Below are 18,589 nucleotides of genomic sequence, written 5' to 3'. Positions count from 1 at the left end.
ATAAAGTCCACACCCACAACACCAGAGGGAGTTCAACAATGTGCAACCCAGATTCGGCACAAACAAGGGACTAAATTCATTTTGCTCCTACGTATGCCACAACAATGTGGAACACCCTACCAATTGCAATGCGATTCGAAACTGGCCCCCGTAAAATCCTGTTTTTGGCTATATAGAAGTGTATATTTTTAGGTCTCTAAATGTTATGATGAATTGAAAACGGTGGACCCTCTTGTAAACAAGTGCAATGCTTTATGGTGTAGTCCACTCACTGTTTTTTTTACAAATACTTGGTGTAACTTCGTGTGGGAAGTGAACGTGATATTGTTTATTTATAACTTGTAACTTCTGTGTGGGAAGTGAACGTGATATTGTTTATTTATGTTGTTGGTGTCTTATAATCCCGTAAGGGATGGGTCTTAACGACACGAAAATAAAAATTCATTCATTCATTCATTCATTCATTCATTCACAGTTAACAGTTTGTGTATTGAGTTGTGCTTGAAATGTACTGTAATTCTGCAAACTGTTAATAGATACTTCAATCAATCAACCAATATTACTTTGGTCAGTTACCCAGTTGTCCAGCATACAGTATTCTGGTTAATGCTATGCTATGGTAGGGTCCCTCACTCCTATTTGTGAGGGTGGCGTAGTCAATTCATAATATAGCCCTGCTACACATTTAAAAATGAAAACATATCCGTGTACTCATAAATAAACTGTCATGAAAAAGTGGTTTCAGTGCCCCTCAAATTTTATGGGAGCCTGTTGTCCGTGAGCACAGCATTTCTATCCACACCCCTGCATGCTTGCATGAGTGGGTCTCTGTCCACTGCAGAAGAAACCACAGCAGACGGGCACACTGGTCACTCCTAACAACTGGACAGCTGTATTGTGTTACACTGCTTTGTGTTGTGTGGTCGACCAGGGACAATCTTATCTGTCTTTCTTTGTCTGTCTCTCAGTCGGTCTGTCTCTCTCTGCTGAGAGAGAGCCACAGACAAGCACGTGTGCATTTGTGTGCGTACCCCAGGGGGTCTCTATTGATTGCGATCTGTAATCACTGATGCTTTGAAAGACTTTGCCACTAGGGACAGTTGACTTGTAGTACAAATATACGCATGCACGCATGCATACGCAGATGCACAGTTTGCACACACACAAAATGTTCTCAGCTCACAAAAACACAAACATACTGGCAGTCTTTTTTCACTTTTTTGAGTGGTGCAACCACTCCCTTACGGAGCTATGTGTGTGTGTGGGTGGGTGGCTGGCTGGCTGGGTGGGTGCCTGGGTGGGTATGAGCATGAAAACAGAATGGTTGTTTTTCACCACCTGTGTGCAACCTAACACACATACAAACACACACGCACATATCAACTGTATATATGATGATCTTGGGTGTGCCAGTACAGTAACAGTACAGTACAGTAGAGGGTACAGTAGAGGGACCCCCACACGGTAACTGTCATTTCTCAACCGGGGCGGCTCGCCGGAACAGTCCCGGCCCCCTGGGCGCGTTCCTGGGGGTCTGGATGTTCCGGGGACCCCCCCGGGTACTCCCCAGGGACCCCCACGCGGTAACTGTCATTTCTTAACCGTCTCGGACGCGGAGCGGCTTGCCGGAACCGGGCCGGCACCCTGGGTGTGTTCCTGTGGGTCTGGAACTTCGGGGACCCCCCCCCCCCCCCCCCGGGGACCCCAACACGGAGTTGCACCACTCACTTCACACGGGTGTGATTTTTCATTATCTGGGAGCTTGTCCTGTGTAAGAATTTGTGTTTCAGTGAAAAATTTAGTTTGTGTGTAAAGTGTGTGTGTCTACATGTGTTTTAGGATTTTCTTTTGTATTTTACGGTACAGATGCCTTGTAAATAAATTGAATATTTTAGTAAATGTATGATTAAGATGTCAGTCAAGTGTGTGTGTGTGTGTGTGTGTGTGTGTGTGTGTGTGTGTGTGTGTGTGTGTGTGTGTGTGTGTGTGTGTGTGTGTGTGTGTGTGTGTGTGTGTGTGTGTGTGTGTGTGTGTGTGTGTACGCACGCAACAGTCACTTGGTGGTGAAAACCAACCAAACGCTATTTTCATGCTTGGAGGAAGAGACAACACATATGACAATATTGCGAAGATATCTACCGGTAGTTTCATATCATGATATTGATGTAATGTTGATATATTGCCCAGCTCTATCTTGGACATGCAGCAGGAGAGAATCATGTTTTCTTGGCTTTTAAAAGGAGTGTGAAGTTGAACGGATGTGCAGTCCACTGCATTCAAATTACGTAGTAAGGTCTTTTTGATGACCATGATGTCTGTAATAAGGAGTCACAGTACTGTACCAAGCCTTTAACGGCTCCCCATTTGTCTGAGTCACTGAATATCTGCTAATGTACTACCCTAAGAGCAATCGAATCACTTGTGCGGAAGGACTCTTTCACGCCAGTCCATCTTGACCTTATGGCGTTCATTCAATGACAGCGTGGGGTTGACTCCAAGACTATATATACACCTCTGAATGCATCACACCTGCTGTTGTAATAGATGGACTTAACAAAGACCTATTAATATTGTAAATTGTAAAAATAAATAAATAAATTGCAACATTTTAAATTATTTAATAATATTACACTGAGGAATTGTTTCTAAATGAAAGAAATGCATGGCCTGAGTCGGGTCTACCTGCCTCATTGTCTCCACCAGGCCGAATGCCGAAGGGGTGTGTGTGTGTGTGTGTGTGTGAATGAATGGCTACATCTATATTGTTCTGTCTTATACCTGGTGCAGGCTTGCTGTTGGACCAAACAGAGTATTACGGTATTCAGGTTTCTGCCTCATCTACTCAGGAGTGTAAGTCCTCCTCGCTGACCTCCCCGTTAAGAGAAAAGTCAATGGTACGGAAGGTAAAGCGGCTGCCCCAGCAGTGAGCACAATATTGTACTCATGGCTCTCCCCTGATGGTGAACCCAGCAGCAGCTGTCAGCAAATGGTTTGAGGGCAGGACCAAAGTTTATTAGGTCAAAACACACTTCTATTTTTAAAATAGGAGTCAGTGACACACTTATCACCAAGAGACGTGGCTCTGTTCATAGTTTCAACACTTTCAACACTTTTGATTGAATAACTATCTGTTATAACTAGTTAGATAATTCACAAACTTAGTTAATGAGTTATCAATGACTTGTTAAGTGTTTGTTAATAGTTGGTTAATGACTTATAACAATTTCTCATGTTTGATTGGTGATTGATCATGCAGCAAACATCTTCAGAATGAGGTGTTTTGTTTGTTTTTATTTATCTCTCCTGCCCTTCAATAACACAAATGATGGAGCTTGCACAAAAACATTTTACACCTGTAAACCTGTGATGTGACAAAGTTGATTCTGAAAGTTGTTAATCAACTTTTAACAAATACTTAAAGTAATTAGTAAGAAGTTTACTAATAGCTTGTTCATTTACAAGTATGTGTGCCCACGCAAAACTTTCAAAAAATCACTTTCACCTAGAAACTCCATTCACACTTTTTATAACATGACACATGCTGGAACTTTTTACTTTGAAATGTTTTATAGTTTCTGAGTTATTTAACTTAAACGCCCAATGCATTCTCAATGGCAATAACACAGACTTTGGCACCACGTATTAAGCATTTTTTTCAAAAAAAAACCCCAAAACCGTCTTGGGCACTGCATGCGCAGTAATACCAAAGACATCCACAGACGTCTTGGGCACAAGATGTGTTTTAAAGGGTCAGGAGATAGAGCAGCTAGGTCGTCGGTTCGAATCCCGCCTCCTCGTGTCCACATATTGAAGTGTCCTTGGGCAAGACACTGAACTGAACCCTACAGTACATCGCCTCCACTCCAATGAGTTGGTCGCCACAATATAGCTTGCCACAATTGGTGTGTGAATGTGGGAAGTGAGGATTCTGGATTCTGACTGTTCGCCACTTCACCTCCCAATGACTGAACCATTGTATTTTTAAATGGTTTTTTTTGTGGCTTTCGCCTTTATTTTATTATGGAGGGACAGACAGTAGGCTGACAGGAAATGGGGAGAGAGATGGGGGGGGGGGGGGAAGACATGCAGTAAAGGCCGTCGGGATCGGGAGTCGAACCCGCGGCACACTGCCAGACTGGATTGCCAGCCAAGGTGCCTGGACCACTGAGCCATGGCCCAGGCCGACTGAACCATTGTAACTCAAACAAATCTTATAACTAGGGTTGTCCCGATCGGATCGGGTGATTGGAAATCGGGGCCGATCGCGTCATTTTCAAATGATCGGAATCGGATTGGGAGCCAAAAAATGTGATCGGGACATCCCTAGTATCAGTATTATATCGATATCATGATATTAGACTGGATATTGTCTGTGATTTGGGATATTGTACTATTGTGATATGGCATAAACGTGTTCAAAATATAAATATCGGATCGGGAAACATCGGTATTGGCAAATTCTCAAAATCAAAAGATCGTAATCGGATCGTGAGCAACAAAACGGGACATTACTACCAACTACCAGGTTGCAAGTGATTTATTAAACTATATAAGGCATATCATTGACCAACTATTAACAAACATTTAACAAGTAATTTATTAACTCATTAACTAACTAAATATATTTCATTTTAAAAATGTCCCTCAGGGCAGGCAATATATAGGCGTCTGTGATCTTTGTCAATCTTACCGTCCTTTGAAATGCCTCTGTATGCGAGAATTGCTTTCAGCAGCCCAGGTCATATAGTAGCCTGCTTGAACAGTCGCTAAATTTACACTAGAAGACAGATCTCTTTTCACAGTTTGCCAGCACAAGTCCACTGTCCTCTCTTTTCATGGCTGCCTAAATATGCCTTAAAGGGATAGTTCAGATTTCTTTTTTTACTTAAGGTGTATGAATACTGCTCTGGTTTTGGTGAAATATTAAGCCTACTTGATAGAGGGACTGAGGGGTGATAGAGGGGTCAAAAGTTGAACGAAAGTTGCGCTAATATTTTAGAAATAGATCAACAATACAAATGATGCTAGTTTTGTGAATTAATTTACTTTTACTGCGTGGCCCCAGTGTCCCCCACAAAATGACCGGAAGCCGGAACTACTTAATATTGACCAAAACCAGAGCAGAACTTCCACCACGGGACTCGGGCAATCACAGTTGCAACCACTATATTAATGGCAAGTATTTCATACAGCTTACGTTCAAAAGATCTGAACTATCCCTTTATTCTGTGGCACATGACTGTGCCAGTCCGATGACGTACTCTATTATGTGTGCCTGAATTTATAAGAGTTATGATTTAAGCCTTATGATCTACAGCTAAAATGGTAAATGGTGCATTTATATAGTGCCTTTATCCAAGGCGCTTTACATAGATTGTGCATTACATTCACCCATTCACACACACATTCATACACCGATGGCGGTAGAAACCATGCAAGGCACCAACCAGCACATCAGGAGTAATTAGGGGTTCAGTGTCTTGCTCAAGGACACTTCGACACTAACTCTGGGGGAGCCCGGGTTCGAACTGGCAACCTTGCGGTTACCATCCAGCCACTCTACCCCTGAGCCACTGCCGCCCCGCTGAATGGTTTATGGTCAACATACATTTCTGATCTTCGTTAAACACATTATGAACCATTCAGACCTCTCAGGTTGTCTGGGAAAGATCTGCTGTCTGAACCCAGAATTAGAACTAAAATGCATTCTGTTTTTATGCACCACATTAAAAAAAAACAAGAAACCCACGGAAAACTGCAGGTCTGCAGTTTCAGTTCTTTTAAATCAAAGCTGAAGACATTTGTTTGCAGCTGCCTTTTAGGTTTTTAATTCAGCAATAAAAGGGTTTGTTTTTCCTGATCATTCTTGTAGTTGAAGTGTACAAGTTTTGAGTGATTAAGGTTAGTGTTTCCTTTTATTTGTTGGTGCTGTGGTTTAGCTATTAGATTCTATAGGTTTCAGGTCTGGTTGTGAGGGACTATAGCACTACAGCTTATCTCGGATTCAAATTGGGGGAAAAAAGCTGATCTTGGACACATATTAGCAGGTCTACTTTGAAACCAATACCAATTACCAGAGTCACATCTCTGCCAATTACTATAAGTAAAGTGTCAGTGTCTTACTTATGAATGGGGGCCCCCGGGCTGCAGCCCACCCTAGCCCAACGGTAGATCCGGCTCTGACCGCCACACCGAGCAGTCGGTGTGAGGTCGGCGGGAAAAAACGAGGGCGAGATGGATTACCCATTACATTGTACTTGCCCAGTAATTCATGGGGATGAATTTGTACTCTAATTGCCAGTAATTGGGTGAACTGTCCCATCTTGCTCTGTCAGGTTGAGGCCAATCTGAGAACCCATTGGCATATAAAGGAAAAACAGCGCCCTCTTTTCCTTTGACAACAATCTGTCTCCAGAGACTATAGGTTAAGGTAAATCAGTCCCAAAAGCAATGACTTCTAGTGTTCCACCAAGTGCCACTGGATGGCAGTGTTGCCTTAATTTCTCTAGAGCTGGGCTGCATACTCAACATTGCTCAGGGGCCACACCATAGCGCACAGCAAAAACATATATAACGTCAAACAAACCTCATTGGACAAAATATATTGTCATGATACGAAAATATTAAGTTAGAATATTAAGCTTCCTTCACAAAATCCAAACATAATGTGGACAGAATGCTGTTGCAATACAGAAATGGTAAATAGCCTTTATTTATTTTTTATTTAAAAGCAACCCATATAAAGCAAATTCTTCTTCCCATGTTTGTTTGTCCGTTAATCATGAATGTTGATGGTTTGTCTTGATTTAACGATTTGTCCTCAATGAATTGAGAATAATTATTACTTTGCTATGATGATGCGATGCAAAAATATGAAACATCAAGCATGGTGGCACATGTGGCCTATTGAGGGCCTTTGAGTGGTGTGGCTCTCGAGACTCCACGTTTTCACCATAGAGTTATAAATAGGTTTTCACATCCAACTCTCAGACAAAAAGTCATAGGCCTACATAATTTAATATTGTTCTAAAACAGAAAACTAGCTATATATTAACGTTGTTTGTTTGACTGCTCTTCATGGTCATGGGAGAAAGTCAGAAAACTACAAAATGTAAAATGCTAAGTATAAAAGGTGGTGGTGTGATGGTGGAGGGGAAAGGAAAAAAGAATTAACCCCGACACGTTTCAGTCAAGAGACCTTTGCTTTTAAATAAACTTTATTAAATTATTCAGATGTTCCAGAACTTATAGGCTAGCGCTAGCCTATACTGGTGCACACCTGTGCAAACAAAGTGGCCTTTGGTATTTTTCTTTTTGACAATTTTGAAACCAATACATCCGTAAATCCATTGCCTTGACTGACTCACTGCATGCCTCAACAAGCGCTTGCTCTTATTATTCATCAAGAAAACTAAAATTAGTCAACTTATCTCTTATTCAATTCAAATGGCTGTATATTGGAACAATACTACAATCAAAACAAAATGTATAGAATTGAATCAGTGCCCACTGCCCATACCCGAGGGCCGAGGCGGGGTTGGCGAAAGGGCCTTTCTGTGTGGAGTTTGCATGTTCTCCCGGTGTCCCCTAGGCCTAGGGTATAGGTAGCCTACTGGTACCCTCACAAAAAACATATGGTCTCTAAACTACCTCCCCCTGGCCAGCCGGGGGACCTGATGGAGGGGAAAGGAACGCGCTACGTCCAGCCGGGGAAACTCTCCCCTGTCACATTACATTAGATAATTGACACTGGGTGAAAAAATGGGTTGCACAATCGTGGGATAAAAAATTAGAGTAAAAGAAAGTCAGAATCTCCAAATCAATGTAGGCCTACCGACCAAGATGCAGCCAGATGCAGGAATACACATGCACGATAGTCTTTAGGGTGGTTGTGTTCCATTTGATATCCTTCTCCTATCACAGCAGCTCACAGTCACTCCGGAAGTTACATACGTGCGTGTAGGTCTCGCTTGACGAGCCTAGAACATTGACTGATCTGCTGCCTCCCCATCCCATCCCGCTACGAGTCTGACAGTGAGACGGATCCCTGGGGGGACAAGTGGAAACACGGAATACTTCGCTGGACTTTTAGAATCCACAGAGCCCCACCACATCTCACGGAGGGAAGAAGACTGATGTAGTCAAACGCATCTCTTCGCAGCCCGTGAACCACCGAACATGGCCTCATCCGACGCGAGCGGTACCGAGGAGGTGCGCGTCTCGGCGCTGACGCCCCTGAAGTTGGTGGGAACGATGTGCGTCTTTCTCGCCCTGTGCCTGGACGTGGGCGCCGTGGTGAGTCCCGCCTGGGTCACGGCGGACGACCAGTACTACCAGTCTCTGTGGCAGTCCTGCTGGAAACCCGTCAGCTCCGTGGAGTGGTCCTGCAAGTCCCCGCTGGCATCTGGTGAGAGTCACGAATCGCTGATTCTTTTTTCTGTATAACTATATAATATGTATTTTTATTACTTTCTCAGAGAAACCTTAATCACCACGGGTTGTTCATGATCTATTAAATAATTATTACATATTTATAAATCATTAAACAAACATTTACAAGTATTTTAAAGGGTCAGTTAAGTGTATACTAAATGTTTAGTATACACGGAGCTACTGGATAACAGGATTTTACTGTGAGTCTGTGATGATATCACATAATCACACATTGAAATGTTCACTATGTTTTTTTAGGATTGAAATAAGTTCGAATGTTATTGTGTTCATATTTGGGACCCTCTCCGAGTAGAACAGACACCCACATTCATATTTAAATCACCAGAGCTTCAGTGATGATAACAAAGAAGGCTCACTGCACACAGATAGTGCCCTGCATGGTGCATCGGTTCGGTCTGTAACTTCTGTTCACAATCACATTAAGCAAGTCACATAATCACTAAGCAATGGACCCTTAACCGTTTAGTTAAGGGTTTTAATTAACATAGCGTATAACAAAGTAACACTTTCAAAGGTTACATAGAGACTTGGAACAATGGGCACTGTATTCATCTCCAGGTGGAAAATAATAGTCTATAAAAGTTTATTCTTGAACTGCTCCGTCATCAAAGTCTGAATAAGCTACCTTTGGTTTGATTTGGTTAACCTTTTTGTTCCAAAACATTTGCCCAGTGCACCGCTGATCGGCGCAGAATGATGTGGGAATTTTGCCTGACTAGGATAGGTCCAGCTGGGGTTTCATTCTGTCTTTTGTTGCTCTCAAAGTGAGCCTTTGTATAGGTTCCTCCACCGGCCAAGGAGTGAGGGCAACTTTGAGAGGCAAGCTCCCCAGAGATCCAAATGCCAGGAGATTAGTAACCAGGGAAACAAGTAGCTCATTCTAGCAATGCTTTTTTCCACTTTAAAAAGGGAAACTTGGAGAGTCCACACGGAAGCTTCCCTGGAAGCATTCCGTTGCTTCGATTATATAGTCCCTTCGATTTATGTCTCTGATGCTGTCCATGACAAGAGTCTTGTGTGCTGGGCAGTGAATAACTGTTTGTGTTCAGCTGACAAAATGTTTTCTTTCTGTCTGAGGGATGAGTAACACTGGGGTCATACTGGCTCCAGGCCTCTCCTGTCAGAGTAGACAAAGTACCATATAGAGACATGTAGTCTCCGTGTCAGCACTCGGCAGTAGCGACAGAAGCATACTGCAGTAAATGAACACAGCAAACTGCCAATTTCCTCCGGCTTGTGCTTGCCTAGGCTTATTGATTTGAATCCCAGTAATCAGTTTCTACACTCAATATTTTCTCAGTGTCATGCTCCTGGGATTAAATAAATCCTGTTAGTTTGGAACCCCTTCTGGCAGCTAGAGGCGATGTCCTGACCTTGTTTACTTTGTGTATGTCAGAGAAAACATGAAAGGCCTATTATGCAATGTAAATAAGGATACAGTATATCAATGAGAGTCATAGACACAATCAATCACAAACATTCACACATGCAGTAGCCTACACAGGCGATTCAGTCACATGCACGGCACACACACAAACTCATGGACACACACAAGTAGTGTATAATATACAAAGTTGATGTTAGTCCCAGGAATTTAGAACATTCATGCAAGAACATTTGCAGCTGATACCAGGTCAGTGAGAGGGGAAGACGCGAATGTGGAACGAGTGTGTGAGTGTGCCCTCTCTGATTCCAGTACTGTGTGCAGTGATGATGGGTGTGAGAGAGACTGAGACGGACTGAAAGGCAGAGAGATGAGAAACACAGACAGACTGAAACTAAGGCAGAGAGATGAGAAACACATGGACAGTGAGACTGAAAGGCAGAGAGATGAGAAACACAGACAGACTGAAAGGCAGAGAGATGAGAAACACATGGACAGTGAGATTGAGAAAGGCAGAGAGATGTTGATGATAAGAGACAGACACAAATGTGAAATGTACAGCTAAATATTTCATCTTTGTGTAAAAAATAAACCCTTTATAGGTCTTTTTATTTGTACAGATTTTTGCTGCATAGAAAGACAGAATACTGAGAACTTGGAGAGAGAGGTGATGAGAAGGGGGTCCTCTTTGATGACACTGATCCTCCATTGTTTCAGACAAAAGCCTCCAAAGGATATTTGATTAACAGCTTTGACAGCCCCCTACAAATGCAGAGGGGGTCATAATTAATTCTCTGATTTGATACCGTATCTTGCTTTTCCATCTCTTATCACACTGGGCTCAGATTAGTAGTTTTGCCACTGGGGGATTAACCCATTTTGGGCGGGAACCCATTATGTTATGCTTTAGCCATTGAAAAATAGCAGATCTACAAGCTCATAGCGCGCCACTCGGTGGCGCGCTATGAACTTGTAGGTCTGCTATTTTTGAAAAATCGAAGAACGACGGACATAGAAACATAGCTTTTTCAGAAAACTGTCAGGATGTAGAAGACATTTTTAGAATCTGATCTCAGGTCAGAATGGGTTAATAATGTGATATCCTATCCTGTCCTGTCCTGCTTCCTGCCCTTCAGGCACTGCCACTCTGGCTATACTGTCTATCTCACACAGCATACAGGGCTTGTCCCAAATCTGTGGAGATGAGATGTCTTTGCTGCTGTTTTAGTGGGACGTGCCGATAAGACTGCGGTTGCCCCAGTGCAATCTCTTCTCTCCGCAGAGTAATTGGTACAAAAGCAACAAACTCAACCAGAAGGAGAAGTAATTTGAAGGATGGGAATTGAGGGAGGTGTGTCAAGTGTCTTGCCCCCACTCTGAGAAGCAGCCAGTGAGGTTACGAAATAGAAAGTCAGGGCCAGGGTCATTCTGTGTGGTTGCCTTCTTGTTGTTGAAGCTGGAGACCGACGGGAACGGGAGCTCTGCTTTTTGTGGTCTCCTTCCAACATCCTGTGGTGACAAGGGGCCATTTTTATACCCTAAATCCTATGCCTTATTTGGTCAAACAAAGTTGATGTTTGTTTATGTTTGAGACGCTAGGCCCCCGGAATATAGTTTCCTTCCAACATGATTGGGGACTGTACTTAAAGCAGCTTACTTTCTGTCACTTTCTCCCCGCTGGAGGATGTTTTAATGATTTTCTGCCTCACCAGAGAAGAAATATTCTTGGCAATGCTTAATCTTGTTCCTGGCCCCAATAATGGACAATATATACTACGTTCAACTCGAGGAAATAATTGGGATGTGAACTTTTCCACCCTCTCTAAGTCTCTATAAAGCTTGATACAGCCATAATGATGGACCAATCCCCCTTTCAGCTTTGAAGTTATTTATTGTTGTCCCCTGACTGTACTAAATTATTTCCTCCCGTGTAATCAAATACCTCATCATAACATCCCCTGTCTGTTTACATATAGGCCTCCTGTTTTCAGTTCAGCCCTGAGCTAATCTCTCAACACTGTCCTATACTTCGCTCAGCAGTCCCCCCCCCCTGGTTTACCTTATGCTGTTAGGTCAGCATAAGGTTTTCCGTCAGTATATTGATTTCTTGTGCTCACTCCAATTAACCCAGCATAGGCTATGTCTTCATTGATCCTGTCAACGCTAGTTAAAATACTCAATACCAAAATGCATTTAGTGATAGATATAAGTAGCCAATTTCCTTTTGTCCAGTCGTCCACTTTTTCTAAACATATTTAATTTCCCTGCTGACATTCCAGGGAGGATAGAGAGAGCAGGAGGGTCAGAGCGACTAGACAGCTATTTCCAGTCCGTGTGCTGTGGTCGAGTGTTTTTTCGAGTACTTCTGAATGAAATGCTGAGAATGTTGCTGACCTGGCATCAGACACGAGGGAGAGTTACCCGTTATCTGAGTTGCCGCGTAGAATCACATCGCTGTTCTGCTGCACTGGGACTCATTACTGAGCCTCTGATCCATGTGCACAGGCAAAATCCTCTGTTATTTTAACACAGAGTGTAAACATGTTTACTCCCTCAGATACAGTAGCCTATGTGATTTGGACAAAATCTAATTTTATGTTTTGACTAGCCTCGATACCCAGGCTTTCATTTGGTCTGCGCGAAAAATGAAATGTTTTGACCAACTACCTTGATTGTGATTGTATTGTGACAATATAAAAAAGAGATAAAGATTTGTTTTTAAATAGTTAAAATAGAACAATGTAGCCCTAGTCTCGGAGATACATGAGCACTGAGGTACTGTGTGTGTGTGTGTGTGTGTGTGTGTGTGTGTGTGTGTGTGTGTGTGTGTGTGTGTGTGTGTGTGTGTGTGTGTGTGTGTGTGTGTGTGTGTGTGTGTGTGTGTGTGTGTGTGTGTGTGTGTGTGTGTGTGCGTGACTGTGTGCATGTATGCCCAATTGCCCATGCATGTGTGCAATTTGCTTCTTTTTAGCTTGTATCTGCCACGCTGGGCTGAGTGTTATTCACCACATGGTTCACATTCTTCAGCCATTCGCCATGAACCCCCCCCCCCCACCCCAACCCCATCCCCAGTGGCTCACATCAGAAACACTGCAAGCTGTTGCCAGCTTCTCAGAATATGTTTATGAGGAGTTGCTTCAAGTTCAGCCTCTCCTTATTATCACAGAAGCCACAAATAGCTTGCTGCAGTAACTCATCACAGAGCTTGTTATCATGGAGGAGGGGGGGGGGGGGGGGGGGGGGGTCATTCTTCTGGGTGTCTGACTGTGTGAGCAGACATCTCTGTGAGACTTAGCAGGCTTATGTTACTGTGCCTCTCACCAACGTACCCCCTGACCTTGGCCTGGGCAATTAATCAAAAATATATAAAAATCTATATGTTGAAGTTGAACCTCTAACCGACATAATCTTAAGAAGCAGGATTTACGAAAAACCTACACGAAAAACTTCAAATACATGTTTTTGAGGGGTGCTAGAGCCCCTCCTATATTCAGCTATAGTGTAGATTTTTGATTGGATGAAGGCTGGGCCACCTACCCAAAAACGAAACCTATGGTTTTTTGACCCCCAGGGGTTAACTGCGGACAGGGAGGAACTCCTTATATGGTCAGTACACTCTATAGTAGGGAGGATTATCAAAAAAAAAAAAAAAGAAGTGTTATTTGAAATCACTGAATATACCTTTAACCACTTTATACTTTATTATACTTTGTTGTATAATGGGTGGCATTCAAAAGTAGTGAAAACAACATATATGTGTTGTGAGCTTGTAGACATGCAATTTTCACTTTTTTAATCGTTCGTAAATCGTGTCATTTTTTTAGAGTCATAGCCCAGCCCTATACTCTGACCTATTTTACTGTCTCTCTGTCTATATCAGAAATCCCTGCTTCAGTCTCTTCTCTTGCCATCACTCACACGCTAGCCCTTTCTCTATCTCTCTCTCACACACACACACACACACACACACACACACACACACACACACACACACACACACACACACACACACACACACACACACACACACACACACACACACATTTTGCCGGGAACCCCCTCAAAGACCCCCGGGATTTCCCGGACCCCACTTTGAGAACCACTCCGCTAGATTCCCTTTGGTTTTAGCTTCCAGTGTCCCTTTCTCAGTGTGATTTCATGCCTTGACCCACCCTTTCTCCTCTGTGTGTGTGTGTGTGTGTGTGTGTGTGTGTGTGTGTGTGTGTGTGTGTGTGTGTGTGTGTGTGTGTGTGTGTGTGTGTGTGTGTGTGTGTGTGTGTGTGTGTGTGTGTGTGTGTGTGTGTGTGTGTGTGTGTCTGTGTGTGTGTCTGTGTGTGTGTCCAGACTGGCAGATAGCCACGCTGGCCCTGTTACTGGGGGGAGCAGTCCTCATTTTGCTGTCCTTCATAGTGGCGCTGGCCTCCCTATGTTCTCGATGCAGGAGCCGATGCTACAAGCCTGTGGCCGTGATGCTGTTCGTCGCAGGTAAACACACACACACACACACACACTCACACACACACACTCACACACACACATCCACTTAAGAATATAAGGTAAAGCCACTAGGTTGGGAATTAGGTTGAGGAAGTAAAATAAAAGACAGAATGAAATGAAACCCTCAGCATAGTATAGTTTAAATTTTAAAGGGACACTTTTTTTGCAAAAAAAAATATTTAACTTACTTCCTGGACTACAACTACGGTAATGTTGTCTCAGTAAGACAGCCCTCCCCCTATCCACAAGGAGGAGCAGTGCACCAAAGCATTATGGGAATTGTAGTTCAGGAAGGAAGTGAGCCCAGTGTCCATGACATCATGGACACTGCTAAAATCTAAAATATCTAAAACCACATATTGCACACATAAAGTCCCAGGAAAGTGTTCTAAATCTTCTAAACGTCATTAACATATTTTTTGCAAAAGGGTGAAGTGTCACTTTAATTCTGCTGTCAAAGTGGGTGCTTGATTTAAAGTATGAATTTATTGCGTGTAATTTATAACAGTAATTTACAACAGTTTTTCACACTCCCAATGTGAAGAAACGGTGTGCTTTCCCCAATTTTCATGTTCTCAGAATAAAGGTGTGATTATTTATTTTTTTGAGGGGTGCCAGCCCTTCCAATGCATGGTTTTGAAGATTACATCATATGACAGCTAAGTCTATGGGATTTTTAATGTTAAAGCTTTACGTAACTTCAATTGACGTAAATCATCTGCTAGACTTTGAGGATATTGCAATGTTTGTTTAGAGCTCTTTAGGGAGCACTTTAGAGCCAGCCAAGTCTATGGACTTTAATGTTTGTCTAGAGCTCTAATGACGTAAATTGTTTGCCCGGCGCTATGTCTATAGACTTTAATGTTTGTTTAGGGCACTAAATGGGCCCTAAACAATGGGCACATAAGACATATCATGTGGCCGATCTGATATAAAGACAATGGGCGCCCCTCACTTCACACAAGTGTGATTTCTTTTTTTGTTAAAAAGTGAAAGCTCTATATTCTCATTGTGATCATTGCTTGGGTCTCCCCCCGTCTCTCCAGCAATCTAATAAACAGAAATTACATTTTCGGGTGGGTCTGGGTACCAATTTCATCCAATCAGAAGAAAGAAAATGTTTCTGCTTAAATTGGATAGTGTTCCAATTCCAATTTTGTCTACTCGTATTTTGTTTAATCACTTACAATTTCACTTGTTTATCTTGTATCCTGCATGAATTCTCACTATTAATTGGATGACATTGGTATGGTATCCCATTCCCGACCTGAGAATATAGAGACAGGGAGATGCCTATTACTGACCAAACACTATAGCTCATTTGTGGAAAAAGAACATTGAATGTGAAATAGTCTAGTCCCCGATTATACGACCCCGTTTAAAAAAAATATATGATAAAGTTATTTATATTCTTATATTCAGGACAATAGGGTATATCATAGATAATAGATATCCCCACTCCCCCCACTATACCTTCGACAGGCAGCCTCTGTAGACATTTGTAAAGCACAGCTCAGACCTACTACACTCTTGCTTTTAGTTGAGCTTTTGAAATCCTTGTTGTTGTTCATGTCCTCACTGTATTGCCTTATTCACTGCTATTATTTTAATGTTGTTTTCTTTTCCTTTTTTTCCTCTATTGCTCTGTAAAGCACTTTGAGCTGCATTTCATGTCATGAAAGGTGCTCTACAAATAAAGTTTTATTATTACTACTATACTTATTTTATCAAAAGAAGAGGGGGAGAAACAATTATACCCACTTTAAACTCCAGCACGAAATATTTTCACCTGATAGTTGACTTTGTAGCTTAACCATTGTCCTCCTAACCACTGTCCTGTATGCATACAGTGGTGTTACTTTGTAGCCTAACCACTGTCCTCCTAACCACTGTCCTGCATGCATACAGTGGTGTTACAGGTCTGCAGCCTGGCACTCTTCCCCATCAAGTTCATTGAGACAGTCCATCTGAGGGTGTACCATGAGTTCAACTGGGGGTACGGCTTGGCCTGGGGGTCCACCATCTTCTCCTTCGGGGGAGCCATCCTTTACTGCCTCAACCCCAAGAACTATGAAGACTACTACTAGAGTCTGGGAGACGGGAGGAGAACTCTGGGACTCGTATCCCCCCCCCCTCTGCGATTACAGTTTGGGAGTTTTATTATTGCAGAAGTGAAAACCTCAATCAACATAGTCAAGCACATATTGTTTCTGTAAGACTGAACAAAAACAACCCCCTTATTGTTAGGTTCAGGTCACTGCTATATTGCACAATCTTTGTGGGCAGTTTCACTTAAAACTGGAAAGGGAGCACTCCCACACGATACTGTGAGTGAGCTTAGTGACTTGAAGGCTCTCCGCACATATTGGACAGGAGCCCCAAGGCCTTTAGTGCTAGCAGCAAGATTACAAACTGTAATGGAATTCCACAACCAATGAGTTAAATCCTCGAAAGAATGCCACCAATCAAAAAAGCCGGCAGTCCCTTTCAAACGGAACTCCAGTGGGTCTTATTTCTTGGCACAGAAATCCTGAGGGAACAGATGGATCTGGAGGAACCCATGCAGGGATGGGGACTGTGTGGTGGACTCACTGACCAATCAGAGCAGGAAGGGGCGCACATAGATGAACAGTGACCATGACCAACCAGGGAGCAGAGGGATCTAGACAGGAAGCGATCCTATTGAAGTGACATCCTGAGGATGAAACCGTGAATGAGCCATCGAAGCGTGGGTACGCCCAAGGAAATGCCAAACGGTGTATGTTCCCCTGGAGAAACATTCAAAATTTGTCTTCGCCTTCCTCCTATTATAATGTGTATATGTACTGGTTTGAGGAATGTGCGGAATCCAACAAGGTTCTGTGTTGGACCGGTTGTATTGTCTCATTGCTTAATAATTTAGACACAATAAGGGACAGACATTCTGGTCAATACAACAAATGGAAACCAACTTATAAGACAATTAAAAAAAACCTGTGTATTGTCCAAGTGACGTTCTATTGTCATACTGTGGAATATCCACAGCCAAGTTCTGAGGAACATTTGATTATTAAAATGAATCGCATAGATTCAATTTTGCACACACACACACACACACACACACACACACACACACACACACACACACACACACACACACACACACACACACACACACACACACACACACACACACACAGTGATTAAAATCTCGACCCCCCCAAGCTGTACCTGCTCTTTGTCTTCTTTGATAAAATAAAAGAGCAGTTGTTGTATGATATGTAAATATTCTATTTACAGCATTACTTCCAAGTATTATTCACAATCACCAATAACGCAAGTGAACTGGGAAGAGGGCAAATGATCAGTTCTGTCGAGTGCACATGGGCACATACTTGAGACTGTCTCCTATCACCATGCAGTCATGTGCTTGCACACACCTCCACCACGTGACGCCTCCTATCTCTTCACTCTGTGAAAACTGGAAAGGGAGCTTTCCAGTTTGGGCTTGTTTTGTTGAAGGCTCTTAACCCATTCTGGGTGGGAACCCCTCTTGGTGTTTTAAAGCATTATGTTATACTTTAGCTATTGAAAAATAGCAGATCTACAAGCTCATAGCGCGGCACCGAGTGCCGTGCTACGAGCTTGTAGATATGCTATTTTTGAAAAATCGTGAAAATGTGGTGGAAATCTTTGAATATATATTCGTTCACAGCGAACGTTTTTAATTCAAATCTTTGCTTCTGGGGGGTCCCTGGAACAACATATTTGCAGATGGGGGTCGGCGGCCAATTACATATAATTTTTGGGGTCCTTGCCATGAAATAGTTTGAGAACCAATGATATAGAAACATTGGTTTTTCACAAAACTGTCTGATTTAGAAGCCTTTTTTTTTTAATCGGCCTCAGGTCTAAATGGGTTGCAGCAGACACCATGTGGAATATACAGTAGAGCCCAGCAGAGAGAATATATAGCACACTATAGTTGGTTTTACCCAAGTTAAAGTAGATTAGAGTGTTTTAACCCCTTAAACCCTACAGTTGGAGGCCATCGATATTGTCCTTTTCTTTTTGCTGAGGTTTGCGTGATCTGCACAAAAGGACAGTTAACCCCTTTTGGTGTTTTAAACATTACGTTATAATTTAGCTATTGAAAAATAGCAGATCTACAAGCTCATAGCGCGCCACCGAGTGGCGCGCTACGAGCTTGTAGGTCTGCTATTTTTGAAAAATCGTGAAAATATTTATTTCAGAAAACTGGAGGATTTAGAAGGA

At 42.6% G+C, this 18,589-nt stretch overlaps 1 protein-coding gene across 1 annotated transcript; it reads left to right on the top strand.

Annotated features, from left to right (window-relative positions):
* The first annotated feature begins 8,074 nt into the window (after nucleotides 1-8,074).
* On the top strand, nucleotides 8,075-18,096 carry tmem47 (transmembrane protein 47). Its single transcript, XM_079505975.1, has 3 exons — nucleotides 8,075-8,407; nucleotides 14,183-14,323; nucleotides 16,244-18,096. Exons 1-3 carry the CDS (start codon nucleotides 8,179-8,181, stop codon nucleotides 16,420-16,422), a joined length of 549 nt encoding a protein of 182 aa, XP_079362101.1. The 5' UTR covers nucleotides 8,075-8,178; the 3' UTR covers nucleotides 16,423-18,096.
* The last annotated feature ends 493 nt before the right edge of the window (nucleotides 18,097-18,589 follow it).

This window comes from Electrona antarctica (genome assembly GCF_951216825.1).
Source record: "Electrona antarctica genome assembly, chromosome: 7".
In the NCBI taxonomy this organism is placed as follows: Eukaryota; Metazoa; Chordata; class Actinopteri; order Myctophiformes; family Myctophidae; genus Electrona; species Electrona antarctica.
This window is presented reverse-complemented; position numbering and strand designations above follow the sequence as displayed.

What these genes read in the sequence shown, in the direction of transcription:
- tmem47 (XM_079505975.1), top strand. Translation starts at nt 8,179, where the DNA reads ATGGCCTCATCCGACGCGAGCGGTACCGAGGAGGTGCGCGTCTCGGCG. An exon ending in CAAGTCCCCGCTGGCATCTG is followed by an intron (nt 8,408 to 14,182) that starts GTGAGAGTCACG and finishes GTGTGTGTCCAG; the next exon opens with ACTGGCAGATAGCCACGCTG. An exon ending in CGTGATGCTGTTCGTCGCAG is followed by an intron (nt 14,324 to 16,243) that starts GTAAACACACAC and finishes GCATGCATACAG; the next exon opens with TGGTGTTACAGGTCTGCAGC.